Source organism: Rhodnius prolixus, unplaced genomic scaffold, assembly GCF_049639745.1.
Source record: "Rhodnius prolixus isolate KJV_2025 unplaced genomic scaffold, Rpr scaffold_8, whole genome shotgun sequence".
NCBI classification, from domain to species: domain Eukaryota; kingdom Metazoa; phylum Arthropoda; class Insecta; order Hemiptera; family Reduviidae; genus Rhodnius; species Rhodnius prolixus.
This window is the reverse complement of record NW_027411593.1, coordinates 39,601,038-39,619,874: the sequence shown is the minus strand read 5'-3', so window position 1 is coordinate 39,619,874 and position 18,837 is coordinate 39,601,038. Positions and strand designations below refer to the sequence as shown.

The window sequence follows — 18,837 nt, the reverse complement described above, 5'->3', positions numbered from 1 at the left end:
CTATTCTATTTTTAGAAGTAAAGTTCAGTGACTTTTTTGTAATGTCTGTTCGACTACTATTCTGAAAATTATAGACATCAGACAATAAAACCAAATATTTTTATCGATAATATTTTGGCAAAAATTCCTTCCTATATTCGGAAATGTCATAAAAATGCAAAGATTAAGAAAAGTACTTATGAATCAAAAAGTTATAACAACTGATCTTATCTTTTTATTTACAAGTATAATCAAGTCCTCAGTGCGTATAATTTGTAACCTTCCCACATAAGACTCAGCAGTACAGAAATTTCGTAAGTGAAGAACCAAATTTTTTCCGAAAACGAACTGTTTTGTACATTTTTTCTTAATATTACTAATACCGAAGTTAGTACCTGAACTGAATAAGCTTTTATTCGCCCAAACATTTAAACGCATTGTTGAAAAAAGTATTTGACCCTGGGCTAGGCCAGGTGTTCAATCATCAACGTTTGTAATAATAACCGTTCAGGTAAAATAGAATTTGACGAGAAGTTCTGCATTGTTATTATTCATTAAAGTTTTATTTATTTTGCTAATTATACCCCCTTTCTAATTTTTAGACATGAATAATTATACTAGCTTAATCCAAGGCTAACTTTAACTCATCTTTCGCTCCAGCAGATTAGCAATGAAAACCTATCTTCTTATAAGTCCAAGACTTGTATAATGTGGATGATAATTTCCTTATTTAAATGACAGGAGTTGTGGTGGTTTTAAGTAACCAATGGAAGAGAACAAACTTAATTTAAAAAAAATGAATATCAGCATTAAGAGAAAATTTTTCATGATCAGAATTTCTCTGGAAACATATGTAATAAAAGAAGAAAGATTCTTGAATCAATTATAATTATCACAAATATATCATTAACACGACGGAAATTTACATGAAGCATTGGATACCTAACTGTAATGAGAATTGGTAAGTCATACATTTTAAGTGACACTAAAAAGATTAGTTTGCAATTTTACATACCGCTTTTTCGTATCGTTTATTTGGGAAACACTTGTTCCTTAAGTATTGTTTAAAAGTTAGATTGTTGCGCTTGAATGTTGCTTCTTTTAAAATTTTAACTTCGGTAGGACTCGATTAAGTCCTCTTCGCTGCATCTTGTGATGAACATTTCACTACGTAGACAAAGGAAAAAAGAAGTCATACAACTTCTCAGACTACGTAGACAACTGAACCTGATGTAAGTTACCAGTTAATTCTCCCGTTCAATCTGCCTTTATTTGCAGAAAGCGACTATCAGAAAACTTAAGAGAAACTTAAAGCGGAGCTAAAGGTAATAAACATGAGTAAAAAAATCATTCACCGCGAAGGTAATGCAGATGGAGATAATTGGTCATATAGTGTTAAATAGAAAATAAAAGAAAAAGTTGAAACGTTCAAATATATCGGATCACGTCTACTAGATACTAACGTTTTCTTTTTCTGGGATCACTTCAGCTCACTTTCGAGAGGCCGCCAGCTCAAGGAGAAAGCACTGGCGCAAATCAAACCTGATGTTGACGAGCCTTGAACTATAAAATAAATCTAATAAATCTGTTTAAATAAATAAATCTATAAAAGGCCAATGATAGTTGCAAGTGGTACTTAACAGTATTGCTGGCAAACTTCGAGTCGATAAATGGAATTCTATATTTATTCTGAAAATTCTAAAGTAAAAGTTTAACCAAATAAAAACGAAAATCAAGAAGATAATTCTTGGGAACAGAGTAATCTTGCTAGAGTGTTTTTTTAACAAACGCCAAAAAACAACCTTGCTACAAGATGAATTTAAATGGCCTAAGTATAAGGTGGCCCACATAAATTTCAAAAAATTCATTTCAGAAAAGTTAAATATTAAAACTCTAATTTTGGATTGAATGATTCTAAAAGTAATTAATTATTTGTAGTCTGCAAATATCATTCAAGTATGAACTATGGATTTCTAAAGGGATTTTTGTGTTTAGTCCTTTTGAGTAGTTTTTTCAGAGCGCTAGATTTACATATTACCTTCCTTATAACTAATTTTACTTGTTTTGAGAATGAGATTTATAATTGACGTGAATTGATTAAAATGTGAACATTTACTTATATTTTATGATTTTTAATTATGTCGTAGGTTTTAAGAAACTAAATGAAATGTATATTGCATGTGAGTGGAAGAGTTGTGATTATGCTGTCAATTTGATTCAAGAATATCATTATCATGTTAAAGGGCATATTCCACAGTTGGAAGTAGTGTCTGATGAGGATGGTGAAGGTAATTTATATATTGTATATTATAAATTAGAAATGTTTGTATTATCTTTCGCCTTTACAAGGATCATTGCAGCTTTACTCTTAGAAGTTAAATTTGTGATGAGATGTCTTAAATCTTATATGCCATCTCAAGCTGAATATGTTATTGGACAAATTTCTTGTTTAAAAATACGTCTTTTCCTAGGGCAAATTCCAAAGGTGGGTTTTGATGAGTTTCATCCATTGTGTGTTTTTTTTTTAATTTGTTTCTGACTTTCGAAAATACTGTAAAAAATAAAGTTTAATTTAATTAAACCAAGGCAATTTAGATGATTATTTTGGAATATTTAAAGTTTGACTTAAACAGGTTAAAAAAATAAAATACGGAAAAAAGTCTGTGATAGCCAAAGGTTTGTGTGATTAGCCCTGAAGTTGATTACATCAAAGTAATTAGTACTCATTTTTCAGAATCCTATAAATGTCTTTGGTTAAATTGCATTTTTCAAACTAAAGATACTGGAGAAATTACTTGGCATGTAAAATATCATGGTTTTCATGCAGTACTGAAGGCGCAAGGGGATGATCTGGCAATTAGCCGTAATTTACCAGTGAGAAATAATTTATATCTATTACGTTGCATTATTTAAATTTATTGCAAAATTCCTTTGCCTTGTAGATTTTTAAATTAAGATTTAATTTTAGAGCTTTAAACCTTAATTCTTTCAGGCTTGCACATTATCCTCGACAGAATGCAATACAATACCTAATATACCAACCCCTCTTGTGTGTCAGTGGGATTCTTGTAATGAATCCTGTACAGGACAGATAGAATTCATACAACATGTTAATTATTGTCACATTTCATTTCTTCAGCCTAAACCGAAGGAACGAATAAAATGTCAGTGGGCTGGTATGTTTTATCTTGCTACAGAATATATCAATTGTGTATGTTACAAAATAATGAATCTTGAGCAGTCTGCCAAATAAATATGTTTTATGTATTACTATGTGTGAAACCCTTAGTGAACTGTACCCTAATTTGTAAATATAATAAATCATATTTTAATGATTGCAGAATGCAGTTTAACGACACTTAAAAGATCTAAATTAGCTGATCATGTTAAAATGCATACGGGTGAGAAAGCTGCTGCTTGTTCTCATTGCGGGCAGATTTTTGCTAATACTACAAAATTTGTTAATCACCGACTTCGCCAGTTACCTATAAATGGTAATAAGAGTTAAATTTTAACATTTTAATTTTGCATAATAATATTTTATGCCAGACTTGCAAGTACTTGGTGAATTTATTTCTTTCAGAGCACAGCCCTCAGTGTAGTCATTGTCTTGTTTTCTTACCAAATGAAAGGCTTTTGAAAATACATATGCGCCAGCATGTACATCATTATAAATGTTGTTTCTGTGATCTCACGTGCAGTACTCCATCGATTTTAAGTGCACACATTAAATACAGACATTTACCCTATAAACCATTTAAATGTTCAACATGCTCCTATGTGTAAGTTACGTTTCAGTTTACTAAAGGAAATTAGAAAATATAGCTTTTTAACTATAGCTTACTTAAGTTGTCTATGCTTTTTAGTAACTTACTACAATTTTGGTTCCAGTTGCAAATCTCAGAATGATCTTACTAGGCATATAATGACCCATTCCGAAAATATTTTTACTTGCAATCAATCAGGATGCAACAGCAAATTTCGTACTGAATTTTCTTTGGCTAGGCATTTTGAAAAGGTAATAGTTGAAATTTCTAACCCTATATAATTTTTTTTATAGAAGTAAAGTGCTTTAATAAGGTTTTAAAATATTGTAATTTCCATGAACAATAAGAGTTCATTGCTAGTTTTAGTTCTGAAGAAGAAATATTATTTATGAATAAATCTACTTTGAAATTGAATCTTGTAACTTTTTGTGTGTTTATTGTGCTTGCAGAGTAATTCATGAGGATTTTGTTTTAATTTCCATAATAATAGTTAAGAATAGTTAAGTTTATAGGGGAGGGATTAGCTATGTGGTTAGCGTACTCGATTCCCACGCGGAGGTCCCGGGTTCGAATCCAGCAGCTGACCCTTAGATTTTCTCTTCCTAGGAGCTTCTTACAGCTCACTGTCCGGTGATGGACAGTGTTGTCTGTAACGAGAGAACACTGTCCGGAGGCCGGCAGTGCACTGGAAAAAGCTCCGGGCGCTAATAACTTCAGCTGTTGATGCGCTTAAAAAAAATAAATAAAAAAAAAAAAATAGTTAAGAATGTGGCTCTCCATTTATTACTAAGCTGCATTCATAATACTAAGGCAAAAATATCTACCTGCTTTATGTAGTGTTATGTAAGATGGAGTTCATTGCAAAGAAAGATAATTCTAAGACTGTTCAAGTAGCTTTTATTTCTTGTCATTTACTTTTTTGGAGATAGAGCTTCAACAACTAAACCATTAACGACCCTATTTACTATTTCCATATTTAATAGATATTAAGGAGATGCAAAATCTTCTCTATAGAAATGTAACTCTAGATATACCTATCTTCGTTTCAAATTCATAGTTTCTTAGTCTCCCCCAGCATCATCTCTCTTGTTATACCATGTCTGATTTATATATCATTAATGTTTTATTTCTTTCTTCTATTTTTACTCGACTCTTCTCAGTCGCTTCTTTGTGACTTCCTTTTTCTCATGCGCACTTAAATGCTTCAGCTGGATTTTTTGTAAATACTTCCGTTAGTTTTTCACATAGCTTCCTAGGGTTTTCTTCCAGTTTATGCTATCTCTCGTATCAATTCTACCATCCTACTTTACATCCTTCTTATTGGTATGTGACTTTTGATATCCATTGTCTATTATTTTATGGTCACTAAATTTTGATAAACAACGAAATCTTCAGTTAGAACAACGGTGGAGAGGTAAGTTGTCTCAAGGGAGTTATTATCCCTTACTTTTCTTTCTAGAACTTCCTTAGAGATTCTAAGAGGGTTGCTTTATTCAAGAGGTGTGGTGGGTTTTAACCTGGCCTCTATAAGAGGGAGGGGCAATTAGATCTTATTTAAGGCACAAATACTACGAAAAAACGCTGAATCACTTTTATCAAATTTATATTTAAAATAATAATATAATATAAATATTTAAGTAGAACAAAAGCAATAAAGTTCTTTTTTTTTCTAAGGCACCAAAGATGTTTTTTGCCTAAAGTTTAATTCTTGAGTGTTAAAAGATTTCTATACTTTGTTTTATGGCTTGGAATTCATTAAATTTTTATTTTAATATGTTCACAGTTTATTCGAGAGTTTACTTTTATGTCTTATTCCTTTTTTATTAATGTTAATATTTTTCTTTCACATGTGTGTTCTTGTAATTCTTTTTAAGCTCTAGTAACAAATCAAAATAAATGAATAATAACTAGTGTAATATTGTGTGAACTTGTTTTATTTTATTTTTTAAGGAACATTCACAAAATCCACAATTGAGTAAATTTGCCTGCCATCTCTGTACCAAGACGTTCTCTCGAGGTGTGAAGCTTACCACTCATCTTTGTTCTGTCCACAATGTTACTAAACCATCTGGGTATTCTAGATTTGAGTAAGCTATTTCATTAATTTATTTACAAAGATGATCCTCATCTCATTTCATTTGAACTTACCTGAAACAATTTTCACAACCATTGCTTCTTTTTACAATATTAGTAAAGTTCATTGATTATATACAACCTCACAAGCAAACAAAAATACTAAGGCTGGCGTGTTAGAGGTGACGAACACGTGCTATGCTTACTTTTTATGGGTAGGAATACGAGTTTTAGAGATGCTTTCTTCTCTCTCTCACAGTCTCTCTCTTTAGTGTAGTGTAAGCCTTTTTATCAATTGATTTCATTTCTATGAGTATTTTGAGGTTAGCACATATAATATTTGTTTGAAAATTCGCTCGATCAAATTGAAGGAGATAATGACCGCAAATATAAATGTTAAAAATATGCATGGAGAATTTATAATTCTTTTATACTTTTATCAGAACTCAGTTCTGTTTTATTTGTCAAATGAATGAACACGATAAGATTCTCAGAAGAAGATAGCAGATGAGACAAAAAACCTGGAAGACATTAATTTTATCAATCTTCCAGATGAAAGTAATGGCAATTTTTCACTGATAGCAGAGAATTGATAGGAATGTCCCCTTCAAAGAAGTTGAACAAATTAATTGTTTTGGTGTATTTATAAATTGTTGAAGTACTGAGTCTAATCTTCAAGAAGCAAATTGATCTTTCTAATGACGTGAATAATGTCATGAATAAGAGTTTAAATTAATATAGAATAATTAGAATAAAATAGAAAGTTATTCTATTTTTTTTATTTATTTTTTTTTAGATACATACGAGAGCAAGATGGTTATTTTCGTTTGCAAACAACACGTTTAGAAAGTTTAGAAGTCGTAGAAATGTCTATGAAGTTTGTAGAATCAGAATTAAATGTAGGTTTTCTGTATAATGTAAAATAATTTAAAATATTTCATTATTATAATATCAATAGTGGTATTATTGTTTCGTTGAGTAGCTATGATTAAATTCTTTGTTCACCAGACCTCAGCAGCAGAATGTTCAGAAGAAGATATTGATGACCCTACCCCTTTAGATAATATTAGGGTAAGATTTATGTACAACTTCTATACTACTGTTTTGTGACAAATTATTGACTAATTATTCTGTTTTTTTAAATGCGTAGAGTGAAGAGAAAGGAAATAAAACTATTGCAATTGAAGTCATAGATGAAGAAGGAAAAGTTATTACTTCAAATGTTGTGCTGTCAGAGGTGGCACTACCACCAGAAGCAAAAGTTGTTGCTATCGGGGTTTAGAGGTACATACGACAATTTCTTTATAAATAACGGGTACAAAACAATCTAAAAGTTATTTATCTTAATTCAAATTCAATAATCTGTTAAAATAATGTGAGAAGAGTAAATAAATTCTCTTGCAATATGTGTTTTCAAAAAGATTAAGCCAGGGCTATTACGCTTATTGTTAGCCCGATTTTCTAAATACAGTGTTGTATATTTAAATGAAATGAAAGTTTACAAAATATTTTTACTTGAAATTTCGTCTATATGAAAGTCATTTCTCCTTTTTTACTTTTTCAATTCACATACTCTCTAAGTTTCTCTGAACGCTTGAAATGTCTGATAGTGCTTTGTATTTGTAGCTTTTATTTTTCTTATTTTGAACATTTTTTCGTAATGGAAATAATCGTAAGAAAAATTTATTTACACATTTCAGGTCAATTTCGAGGTAGATCTGAGGATTAAAATTTCATAGTTGCTTTCTCAGCAATTGCTTTTACACACTATTAACCATTTTCTAACAGAAGAAAGAAATTTATTGATATTCATCTTTGTATTACACGTAAGATAATTAAGTTGGGTAAGTGATAGTTGGGCTTGAAAGTGTAAAGTGCTCAGTTTGAGACATTTTTATTTGTTAGAAAAATGTTAACTATAATGAAATCTTAGACCTTTAACCATACTTTTTCAATCCTATCACGTAACAGCTGAATATTTTCAATATTAAATAAATGGGTTGTTAAAAAATCTGGCCTCTCTTTACAAAATATCTCTAGCATTTTGCATTATATTTCATATTTATCTACGTCTTCCAATATTCGCCACCAGCTCTACATATGCCTTCTTCCAGGGTACCACCATACTGGGCAACCCGTTCTTGAGCTTATTCAAATAGTCGCAACTATCGTCTGGTTGTTTTCGTCCGTCATGAATTTCCAGATTTCCTTTCTTAAAGAGCTTTGTTTATTTTGACCTGATACATACCGTTTTATATTATCAGAATCTCAGGAAAGATTAAAGAAAAAACTAGTGATTATGCAACAATGTTTATTTCTTTCTTAGAAATGTTACATTTAAATAGAAAAAGTTTATTCTTTTTTGTTTTATTTTTTATGCATTGCTTCGTCAAGAAAAGATTTTTGTTATGTTCTGATGGAAGATTATAACTTAATGGCGACAATGAAATTCGTTTATTACAGACGAGCAGATGGAATGGAGAGAGAGGCTGCCATAACATGCAAAGTAGGTACTACCCATAATTTATTATCCTTCTTTAAATCTTGTTAAATCCAACAATATCAACAGATTGCACAAAATCTTCAAAGTCTTGAATTTTCTCTTGCAGATCATCTATAGATACTTTCTCATCTTCTACTACACAAATAATTTGCAACTTATTGATACCATAGCCTACTGGAACTAATTTGGCTGTAAATAGTAAGGGTACATTAATTAGTACTTCCAATTAAAAATAAAAAATCAATATTTTAATCCTGAGAAATAAGCTTACATGCTCCCCAAACAAGTCCATCCATTTCAATAGATCTCACACTTTTCTCCATTTCCTTCATGTCTGTTTCATCGTCCCAAGGCTTTACTTCTAAAATAACACTTGATTTAGCTATAAGGACAGGTTTTTTGGATTTTTTATCAGCGTAGGCTTTCAATCTTTCTTCACGAATTTTAGCGGCTTCCGCATCCTAGTAAATTTTTAAAATATTCGAATGAATAGTAATCGCTTTCTCACTTAAACATATATGCAGAGTTTCTTAGAAAATGATTTTATTAGTAATTACCTCTTCATCATCTGAGCCAAATAGATCTACGTCGTCGTCGTCAGCTACTGGAGCCTTAGATGGTGCACTGTTTGAGCCAGCACCAAAGATGCTAGGCAACTTCTTCTGACCAGGAAGTTTACTTCTAGCTGCTTCTGAGAAAGATTTAATGTGACTATACCATCTTTTGGCATGAGGTGTCTCATCATTTGGAGCCTTGGCAAATGATTCTAAAACTGCAATGTCCGCCTGACTGGCAACATACCTGGAGAATCAATATATTTCATTAATATTTTCTTTCATAAGCTAACTGTTTGCAGTAACAGTCTGGAAGCAAAAGATGACAGAATCATTGAATGAGAACTTAACTTAAAAAGTTGTCATTCTAAACTCGGAATATGGTTCGTTAGTTAGCAGTAACATTCTGGAAGCAAAAGATGACAGAATCATTGAATGAGAACTTAACTTAAAAAGTTGTCATTCTAAACTCGGAATATGGTTCGTTATGTGAAAAATTGGAATTTTATAGTTCTAGTAAATTTTAACAGATCAAAACGTGATTCCTATGAAATCCTGTGGGACACGTGGCTGTTCTTATTTATTATTATTATACGGAACTTACCCTTCAACATAACTCCGATCAGCAATATAAACATCAAATTCTTTTACACCTTTCTCGCATTTAAGGTCACTAATAGTCATTTTGCGAAGGCAAAGAATATGAAAATGCGGAAAATTCTTAAGCACGTACTTTCTGTGAACGGTATGAAGAAGGTAAAGAGGTGTAGGTTATGTAACGTGCAGCCAAAAAGCGTTTGGCACGGCAGTGCTCTGCTAGTGAACAGCTGATTGATTCTTTAAAGCTTTAGGTGCTACCATTAAAAAAGTTATCCTTTTGTGAGTATTAAAGTCAGTTGTAAGTACTAATAACTCATTTAATTAAATAATAATAATTTTTCCCAGTGACCAATGTTATACTTTAGTATGTACGTATTTTAGTCAGTCAAATCGTCCTTTTTCAAATGGCAATATTAGAAATTTTTATCAAAAATTTAAATTATTTTCTGGCTAAATATTGTAAAAAGACAATTATTAAATGTACCAAGAAAGAATTAAATAACTTTTTTTTTCAGTTTGTTGGTTTCCAGATCTAATCATTGGTTTGTGTCCAGGTGCAGATTATAATTAAAAATGCTACGGTTGCCGTTGGGTAAGGCTCTTCCTGGAATAGGAAGAGTTGCACTCGATTTCACCAGATGCACCGCAACCAAAGCACCGGAAAAAATTGAAGTTTTCATAGATGATAAACAAATTATGGTTTTACCAGGCACAACTGTCCTACAGGTATTTAAAGCTGGAGTATTATTCAATAATGACGTGTAGACAACTTAAGCCACTGTGCTGTTATTTTTAGGCTGCAGCAATGGTAGGCGTGGAAATCCCTCGTTTCTGTTACCATGAAAGACTGTCCGTTGCTGGAAACTGTAGAATGTGTTTAGTGGAGGTTGAAAAATCACCTAAAGTGAGTTTTTTTAAAGTTTGATCATCTTTGATAGAATGAAACAAGTAATTCTAGCAAAAAATTCTTAAAGTAGTTACATCTTCAATCGCCAACAATAATTTTTTTTTCAATTTTGATATACAGCCAGTTGCTGCTTGCGCAATGCCTGTTATGAAAGGTTGGCGCATCAAAACGAATTCTGAGATGACCAGAAGAGCACGAGAAGGTGTAATGGAGTTCTTACTGGTCAATCATCCTCTTGATTGTCCAATTTGTGATCAGGGAGGAGAATGTGATCTTCAGGATCAAAGCATGGCTTTTGGTTCTGACCGTTCCCGTTTTACGGATATAGACTTTACCGGAAAGAGGTAATCAGTAGATCTTGCTGTTACCTTTTCAGATCAAGGACTTTTCTTTTATCTTTACCATCCTCGTATGTAATAACTTTTTCTTTTTAAATAGCATCTTATAGTTGACTCCTTAATGATATTTACCTGTTTAGAGCTGTGGAAGATAAAGATGTCGGGCCTTTAATCAAGACAATCATGACAAGATGTATTCATTGCACAAGGTGTATTAGGTTTGCTTCAGAAGTGGCTGGAATTGATGATTTAGGCACTACTGGAAGGGGATCTGATATGCAGGTATTTGGAAATATCTTTGTATTCAGTAAAAAATACGGAAAATAGTAACCAATCAACATTCATATCTTTTAAATAGGTTGGGACTTATGTAGAGAAGTTCTTTCTGTCTGAATTGTCTGGTAACGTAATTGATCTCTGCCCTGTTGGTGCTCTTACATCCAAACCGTATGCTTTCACAGCTCGCCCTTGGGAAACAAGAAGAACAGAATCAATAGACGTTTTAGATGCTGTGGGTTCAAATATTATAGTGTCAACAAGGACCGGCGAAGTAATGAGGATATTACCGAGAGTGAATGAAGTTAGTTAAACCATTTAATTAATAAACATTTTTAATTTAAATCTTTATTTTTAAACGAAAAAAAAATTGTTGGATCTACAGTGCTGTATTATATAGTGGTCGTAGCAAGCTTTGAAGGGTTAAAACGATGATAATAAATTTAAGATAGATCCAATGATTTCAAATTATAATATATTCTATACATTAATGGTGCTCACTTCATTCGTAATGTTAACGAAAAGTTGTTTTCACTAATATTTCCTTTATCAATAATATTTCCCTTGAAAGAGAATTTACACAATTTTTAATTTCTTGAATATCCTGATGATGACAAACCTTATCTGAATATGTTGATGTACCATACTCATGGTTACTGATACTACTTTCTTACTCATATAGTTTAAGTCTGAAGAAAATATTTAATTTTGGAATAACTTGCTAACTTTGTGGCACATGAAGAGATGTTTTGAATGAATAACTTTTTTCAAAAATAATCTCTTAATAACTTTCTTTTTCTTGGCAAGGATGTAAATGAAGAGTGGTTGTCTGACAAAGGCCGCTTTTCCTACGATGGTTTGAAAAGGCAACGATTAATAACACCTATGATGAAAGGTCCACAAGGTGAACTACTTCCTGTAGAATGGGAAGATGCACTAATTGCAACAGCAAAGGTTTGTTTTTTGTTTTTGTTTTTTAACCGTTTGAAATCACTCAAAATATGTGTCTTGAAAGAAAATTAATGGACAGCTGCCATATTTTAGACAAAGTCAACATTTGTGTACTATTTCAAAAACAGAAAGATATGTGCACCTAGTTTCAATATACAAATTGTACAATCCTTGAAAGACCAAATGTTTCAATACAAACACAGTACTAGTCGACATATTATCGCAGGATTGTCTCAGGGGGCAACAATGAGCCCTGTACTTTAAATCCCAAATGCTAGAACCTCAGCAACCCAACGGACAATAAATTGTTCTTCTTATTTAACATAGGTATTAATTAAAGCTTCATTATCTTAAAATCATTAATTTACCTTGTAACATACTGGTACCAAAAATGAAAAGTGAAGTTAATCTGTTAGCAGAAGCAAAGAGCTCAACAAACGCCAGCCTGTTTTTGTTAATACATACCTGGTTTCTAATTGACAAAACAATAACTTTTCTTTATAAAGTCAAAATTATTTCGTAATTAACATAGCAAATAAAAATGTGATAATTGGTTAAGCACGAGGTTCGTACTAAGCGCTCCTTTGATCGCCAGAAACAAATTCACAGAGACTCCTTGCATTAGATTCACAGACATGAACGTTATCCAAGTGATAACTTCTTATTTCTTTTTAAGTTTCTTCATTTCAAAGTTATCAGGTGAGTCCATACTTCCAAAAGATTGAAATCCAGATGTTTTAAGGCTTTTATTATTATTTTAAGAAATTGAGAGTTAATGTAAAACTTTTAATGAACTGGCCCATTTTATTATTTGAAGAAAAATACCAGCATGGAAATATTATTGGAAGAAATTTTATGATCCATGGCATGGTGATAGAATTTTTCAGTTAATAAACACTGCATCTGGAGTTCCACTGGATGGAAATAACCCCTTTCCCAACACTTATAGTTCGTATATACTCGTTGCAGATTTGCTCTTATATGTGATCTAAATAAACATAAATTATTCTTTCTTCAACTTTGAAATTTTTTAATTTCCTTCGGTTTTATTCTGTTAGTTGAGAATATTTTATATTCATAATATTGTTTTTTAATGACAAAATTCATTTAGAAATTTAATGCATTAAAACGTTAGAGAATTACTTAATATTTTTCAGGCATTAAAGTCTGGTGGTAACAAAGTTACTGGAGTTGCCGGAGATTTTGCAGATGCTGAATCCATGATCGCCTTGAAGGATCTCATCAATCGCTTAGGCAGTGAAAGTGTTTTCACTACACATTCTTATCCAAATGATGGTTCAGGAACAGATCTTAGAACAACTTATATTTTGAATAACACCATAGCAAGTAAATATTAGAATAACAATAATAAATAGATTTTTTAAGCCGTATAATACAGTCATGTCACATCAGATTAGGAAAATAAACTTGCTCCAAAATGTATCAGTCAGCTTTGCTTAGCGTAATTGCAAACTTTGGATCCCAAAAGTTCTTTTTCAACTGCAGTTCCACAAGAGTACCAATGATCCTGGAAAATTTGACTGATACGCTTTTACTATAAAGGTTTCTAAATTGCGAAATTTCTTTTAATTCGTAACAATATTCTTCGAAAGAAAACACTTTTTTTAGAAGTGTCAAGTACAGGAGTATTTAAAGTGCAATACGCTCTACTAACCACATACCATAATTGCGGCTAAACGTTGGCTAGCTCTTGCTTAAGTTGTGACAGTTCTCTTTCTTTCCTTTCAAACTGAAGGACTTTCAAACGCTTCTCATGAATACCAATTGGCTTGTGATCCCTACAAACTGCATACTTAATCGACACGTTTTCTTTTTCTTCTTCAATCATCACAACTTCATAGGGTTCTTATCATTCTACAAAGCCCTTTTAATTGGGCCTTAAACTTATTTTCCTTTCTCTAAGATATATTAAACTAATTATCTTTTTAATAAATTTTAAAGTTGATTAAAATAAAATTTATAACTTCCTCCTTGTATAAGTCACTTATACAATCGCACAAATGAGTTACTTTCCAGAAATCATGCGGCTGTCATTTTGATTAGAATCGTACAATAAAAGTTTCAACCGTTTTGAGGCAGTTTTTAATACTAGTTTAACCTTTAATTTTTTTATTCCTGTCTATTAAGAAGTATAGTATCAAGGTTTCTGTGGTCCTTAGTAATGCAGCAATTATAAATAAGAAAAATATGTTCCAGTTTTTTTCCCCTCTGTTTTTAGAAATCGAAGAAGCTGATGTTATTTTATTAATTGGCACTAATCCAAGATTTGAAGCTCCTCTTATTAATGCTAGAATTCGAAAAGGATGGATTCACAATGAATTGGATGTTGCCTTGATCGGTCCTAAAGTCAATTTGACATATGAATACGAAGTAAGTATTTGTTTTTAATTTTTCTGTTGCATCTGAACTGATATTTTATATATATATTATATTGGGGTTGTCAGTCGTAAAGTTATAAAAAAACAATTTCACCTTATCTTAGGAAAATATTGAATTGCTCTCCATTATACTAAAGTAAAAATGACGATTAAAAAAAAATGTACCAAAAATAATGGTTTATAATAACTTTCTAAGTTATTCCATCATTCTAGACTATGTTACATAGACTATACTTGATAGAATTTATTGTTTTGTCTACTATTTACGCATATATTTTTCGCTTTAATTGGAACTTTTTCTCGGGAATATATTTTCGGTGGTTCTTCGGCAGAGAGGGTTGGCTGTAATTTGCTGCCCTCTAAATACTCCATAAGAACGATTACTATATTGCCTTTTGTACAGGGTCAGTGCTTTAAAACCTGAATTCTTAATTTAATTGAATTCTTTAATCTAAACGTCGTGTACTGTTTATCCATTAAAATGATTTATTTCTTTTCTTTGAAATCCCCCTCCCACAATAAGTGCATTTATGACTCTGAAAAATCTATTATCTCAATGTAGGAGTATTACATGTGCGTGTCTTTCTGCTGGTTTAAGTGAGGGACCAGTATGTATTGACAACATTTGAGGGTAACTTATTGTTCGAAGAACATTGTTTTTTATAATTTAATATTTGAATCGTGCTAGTGTTCTCACCAGCTTTATTTTTAATTTTAAACTCTACAAACAATTTTTTTTTTTTAATTCCTCCATTATCTCATACCGCGTACTTTCTGTGTTCGCCATTATTTGTGATAAGGCTGAAAATTTAAATTGAAAAGTCACTTTCTCGTCACAATAATTAAACAGTAAAAATTTACACATTTTGATAAGTTAACATGTAACGGTCTTTAAATACGAGTATTTCTGAATACAATGGTGAAAGATTTATTATAAAGAAATGCCAGATTATAAAAAAGTGTGTTTATAAATTTTGATATAAAAATTGATGAAGTACCCTTAATGATTGCAGAAAACAGTAAAAATTTTAGTAATATTAATTTTACAGAAATTAACATGGCATCATTTATAAAAATTTTTACAGAAAATGATTTATGTTATTCCAGCATTTAGGAGATTCAGCTACACTTGTCAACCAACTTGTAGAGGGTTCTCACAAATTTAGTAAGAAATTAGCTGATGCAAAAAAACCATTGATTATACTAGGTGCTGAGCAATTAGATCGATGTGATGGTGCAATACTTCACAGTCAAGTACAGCTATTAGCAAGGCAGCTTACAGCGAAAATTGTAAGCACATTTTGGAACAGCTAGCTCTAGCTACATATGATATTGTAATCTTATATTTTATTTTACCTAATTTTTTTTGCAGGAAAACGAAAATTGGAAAGTTTTGAACGTGCTACAACAAGCTGCTTCGCAAGTCGCTGCTTTAGATCTTGGATACAAAGGTGGGCTAGAAGAGATTAAAAAGAATCCTCCAAAAGTGTTGTACCTTTTAGGAGCTGATAGCTGCAACTTACAACGAAAAGATTTGCCTTCCGATACAGTGGTAATTTACCAAGGTAAATTTTTTTTTTTTGTAAATCTTGGCAGCTACAATGTAACGGCAAGCTTGAAAAGCCAGAATTTGTTTATGCAAGATGTTTGAGCGTTAGTAAGTATTTATTGCTCAAACGAGATGATTGTACAACGTCTTGAAGATTATTCGAATTTTCATCTGTTTGTGTTAAAAAGTCAGCTTGTTCAAGCATAACTGTGTACGAGGCTCTATACATTTTTTTATTTTTGGAATTAATTTAAAAACTAAATTCAGATTCCTCTAATGTATTGTGAGAGGAAGAAGATTCAAATGGTCTATGACTTACATGACTTCCTCTTGTTACAATATGATTCTCGAAGTTATAACTTATACAGTTTCTTTAAACTGCGTTTTCAGTTTTCAAATATATACAATATATATATTTGATTCTTCGTGGAATTTTACGTTTTGTAAAAAAGTAAATTTCACCGAAATGATAAGTTAGAAAAAACCTACCCCTTTCTTTTCAGATCGAATTTTCCTAGAAATTATTTCAACTAAGTGTTAAATAGATTATGTTTTATGTAAATTCGAAGTTCAGGGAAATTATAGAAGCCATTTTCTAATTAATCTCAGAAATGAACAGGGCATTTAGTAAAGAGGTATTTTCGGTAGACGAATTTCTTTCAAACTCGTGAGTTTAGCAAGACCTTTTAATATTTCTACTAAAACTTGAGGTAGGAAGGTGTAAATAGTTTTTTCTTATAATTAGAATTTTAGTAATGCAGTCAAACTTTAGTTTATTTTATTAGGGCAAAATTAACTATAATATTCTTTCCAAAATTGTTGAGTTGAACAAATTGTATAAGCTTACTTTTTAAATTAATTTCAGTTATATTTTTTCATACTAGTAGGTATAGGTTTTTTTCCAATCTGTTTTATAATCATACAGGAGTGTATTAAGTGAATCAATCAGCAATTCATTTTTCGTAACGAAGAAATATCTTTTACGTTCATTTTATAAGAATTATTTTAGAAAGTTTATGCTTATGCTGTGGCAACTTGAATGAAAAAAAAAAAAGCTTATTGAAATTAGCAATTAGTAGAATCATGAAATAGCTCCATGAAGTATTTTAAGTTTTTCGAAGCGTACATATTAGTCGAAAAAATTTCCGTCTTTATTATGTACTTACAATTCCTCATATTCATGGAAACTTCATCAGTTCAATTTCTATAAATTTTTAGGCCATCATGGAGATGCTGGAGCTTGTATAGCTGATATAATACTACCAGGTGCTGCCTATACAGAAAAGCAAGCCACTTACGCGAATACAGAGGGAAGAGCACAGCAAACTTTAGTGGCAGTCACCCCACCGGGTATGGCCCGGGAAGATTGGAAAATTGTTAGAGCTATTTCGGAGGTAATCGTTTATTTCGTGACCAACTGTCAGTTAAACAGAGCAAAGGGTAAAACTTAAAAAAATAAAGAAACTAGCTTACATTGGAAAGAAAAACGCTTCACAAGTGAAAAAAATGTGTGACTTATTCCTTCTACAAAATTGGGCTTATATACGTAGTACGTTCTGCAGGGAAAGTCTTAGAGTTTCAAGGAAGGATATTGGATAAATAAGTAAATAATAGAGATTTTCTGGAATACTTGATATTCTCCTTCCTTCTGAAATGGTTTTGATAGTCTTAAATGCTTCAGAATCGTAAATGAAATAGCCTTAATATGGGGAACATAATCCAATTTGTATTAATGAGAAAATGTTCGCCCACACTACATGTCGATTACAGTAAAGTGAGCAGCTGTAATTTATAAGGAAACTGGTAGGTTAGGTGTTAAATTAATATATATTATATTCTTTTTTGTTTTTAGATAATTGGGACAAAGCTCCCTTACGATACATTGAATGAAGTGAGAAATAGGTTAGATGAAGTATCTCCTAATCTGACCAGATACGGCGTGGTTCAGCCTGCTAGTTATGCTGCCCAAGCAGCTGAATTGTCGACAGTAAGTTAATGACCAGACTTTACGTAATTTGTAACAAATATTAAGAGTGTAATTTATGTCATTTTTCTGTAGTTGATTAGAGCTAATTTGAGTTCTGAACCTCTGGATGTGCAGCATAAATACCTAGAAGAGTACTACATGACAGATCCAATAAGTAGAGCTTCTGCAACTATGGCGAAATGTGTACAAGCCGTTCAAAAACAGAAGCAATCTAAATATTATGAAGCTGGTAAAGCTTAAAGATGCATTTCTTAAAATATTTTTTACTTTTTCTGTAGCTCCTTATGCGAAAAAATAAAAACCACTCCCTTCCAATATTAAATATTTTGTGCAAAAGTACTTTAATAAGTTGAGGAGCGGACTGAAGGTAAACTTTGAAGAAAAATATTCAGTTTTGCAAAATAAATCTGTAAAGATGTAAATAAGAGAGAAAGAAGCTGTATTTATGATTCTCCTACTTAGTTTAAAGTGTACATAGATCACAGAAATTAATTTCTAACCAAATTTTTGTGTTGTATTATATTTATTCTTGTAGACACATTATTGTTGTTTTCTAAATAGAAGTTGTACTAAATGAAACTTTTATCTTGGTGGTCTATATTTTGTACCATAAGGATTTATGTTTTCGTGATTTTCATAATCTCAGGTATTCCTGAGATTTGTGTAATCATATTCAATTAATTAGTGGGATATTTAGCTATCTTCGGTCAGTTTATGAAGAAAAAACAAATATCTTTATCAAAAGCACGTCATTCTTTGCACTGAGTTTTTCCAATTATCTGAGTGTTAACTTTCTTTATCTACATATTTTATTAATATTATATTAATCTTATTCAAGTACTATTTTATTTTACATCACTTTACGTACTATTTCTTCTGGAGATAGAATTCGGAGTACAGTACAGTTCGGCTGGTGAATGTCGCTTCAGTACAAGGTCTTTGTACTTATTACAT

General features: G+C 31.4%; 3 protein-coding genes across 6 annotated transcripts; 2 read left to right on the top strand and 1 right to left on the bottom strand.

Moving 5' to 3' along the window:
- Positions 1-247: 247 nt before the first annotated feature.
- LOC141451487 (histone H4 transcription factor-like) lies at positions 248-9,637 on the top strand. Of its 3 annotated transcripts, XM_074122925.1 has the most exons (13): positions 248-490; positions 582-940; positions 2,127-2,267; positions 2,714-2,853; positions 2,972-3,155; positions 3,321-3,473; positions 3,563-3,761; positions 3,871-3,997; positions 5,697-5,833; positions 6,616-6,718; positions 6,828-6,890; positions 6,970-7,103; positions 7,520-9,637. In XM_074122925.1, exons 2-12 carry the CDS (start codon positions 931-933, stop codon positions 7,099-7,101), a joined length of 1,389 nt encoding a protein of 462 aa, XP_073979026.1. In that variant the 5' UTR covers positions 248-490; positions 582-930; the 3' UTR covers positions 7,102-7,103; positions 7,520-9,637. The 3 variants fall into 3 exon arrangements, with proteins under 3 accessions (XP_073979026.1, XP_073979024.1, XP_073979025.1); XM_074122923.1 differs by lacking the exons at positions 248-490; positions 582-940 and having other exon boundaries at positions 2,003-2,267; XM_074122924.1 differs by lacking the exons at positions 248-490; positions 582-940; positions 7,520-9,637 and having other exon boundaries at positions 2,003-2,267; positions 6,970-7,369.
- On the bottom strand, positions 8,114-9,615 carry eEF1beta (elongation factor 1-beta). Its single transcript, XM_074122931.1, has 4 exons — positions 9,481-9,615; positions 8,880-9,123; positions 8,594-8,783; positions 8,114-8,511 (listed from the first exon to the last, which is right to left on the bottom strand). The coding sequence occupies exons 1-4, from the start codon at positions 9,558-9,560 to the stop codon at positions 8,357-8,359; spliced, it is 669 nt and encodes a 222-aa protein (XP_073979032.1). The 5' UTR covers positions 9,561-9,615; the 3' UTR covers positions 8,114-8,356.
- ND-75 (NADH dehydrogenase (ubiquinone) 75 kDa subunit) lies at positions 9,625-18,466 on the top strand. 2 transcript variants are annotated; one of them, XM_074122906.1, is made up of 14 exons: positions 9,625-9,755; positions 10,031-10,202; positions 10,273-10,380; positions 10,504-10,727; positions 10,862-11,003; positions 11,080-11,301; positions 11,805-11,951; positions 13,106-13,295; positions 14,188-14,339; positions 15,455-15,637; positions 15,720-15,912; positions 17,115-17,290; positions 17,749-17,883; positions 17,956-18,466. In XM_074122906.1, exons 2-14 carry the CDS (start codon positions 10,050-10,052, stop codon positions 18,121-18,123), a joined length of 2,193 nt encoding a protein of 730 aa, XP_073979007.1. In that variant the 5' UTR covers positions 9,625-9,755; positions 10,031-10,049; the 3' UTR covers positions 18,124-18,466. The 2 variants fall into 2 exon arrangements, with proteins under 2 accessions (XP_073979007.1, XP_073979006.1); XM_074122905.1 differs by having other exon boundaries at positions 9,645-9,774.
- The last annotated feature ends 371 nt before the right edge of the window (positions 18,467-18,837 follow it).

Coding starts and splice junctions, on each gene's coding strand:
- LOC141451487 (XM_074122923.1), top strand. CDS start 2,105: ATGATTTTTAATTATGTCGTAGGTTTTAAGAAACTAAATGAAATGTAT. Junction 3,998..5,696: donor TGGCTAGGCATTTTGAAAAG/GTAATAGTTGAA, acceptor TTATTTTTTAAG/GAACATTCACAAAATCCACA. Junction 5,834..6,615: donor TCTGGGTATTCTAGATTTGA/GTAAGCTATTTC, acceptor ATTTTTTTTTAG/ATACATACGAGAGCAAGATG.
- eEF1beta (XM_074122931.1), bottom strand. CDS start 9,560: ATGACTATTAGTGACCTTAAATGCGAGAAAGGTGTAAAAGAATTTGAT. Junction 9,124..9,480: donor GATCGGAGTTATGTTGAAGG/GTAAGTTCCGTA, acceptor TTGATTCTCCAG/GTATGTTGCCAGTCAGGCGG. Junction 8,512..8,593: donor TGGACTTGTTTGGGGAGCAT/GTAAGCTTATTT, acceptor TACTATTTACAG/CCAAATTAGTTCCAGTAGGC.
- ND-75 (XM_074122906.1), top strand. CDS start 10,050: ATGCTACGGTTGCCGTTGGGTAAGGCTCTTCCTGGAATAGGAAGAGTT. Junction 10,203..10,272: donor CAGGCACAACTGTCCTACAG/GTATTTAAAGCT, acceptor TGTTATTTTTAG/GCTGCAGCAATGGTAGGCGT. Junction 17,884..17,955: donor AAGCAGCTGAATTGTCGACA/GTAAGTTAATGA, acceptor ATTTTTCTGTAG/TTGATTAGAGCTAATTTGAG.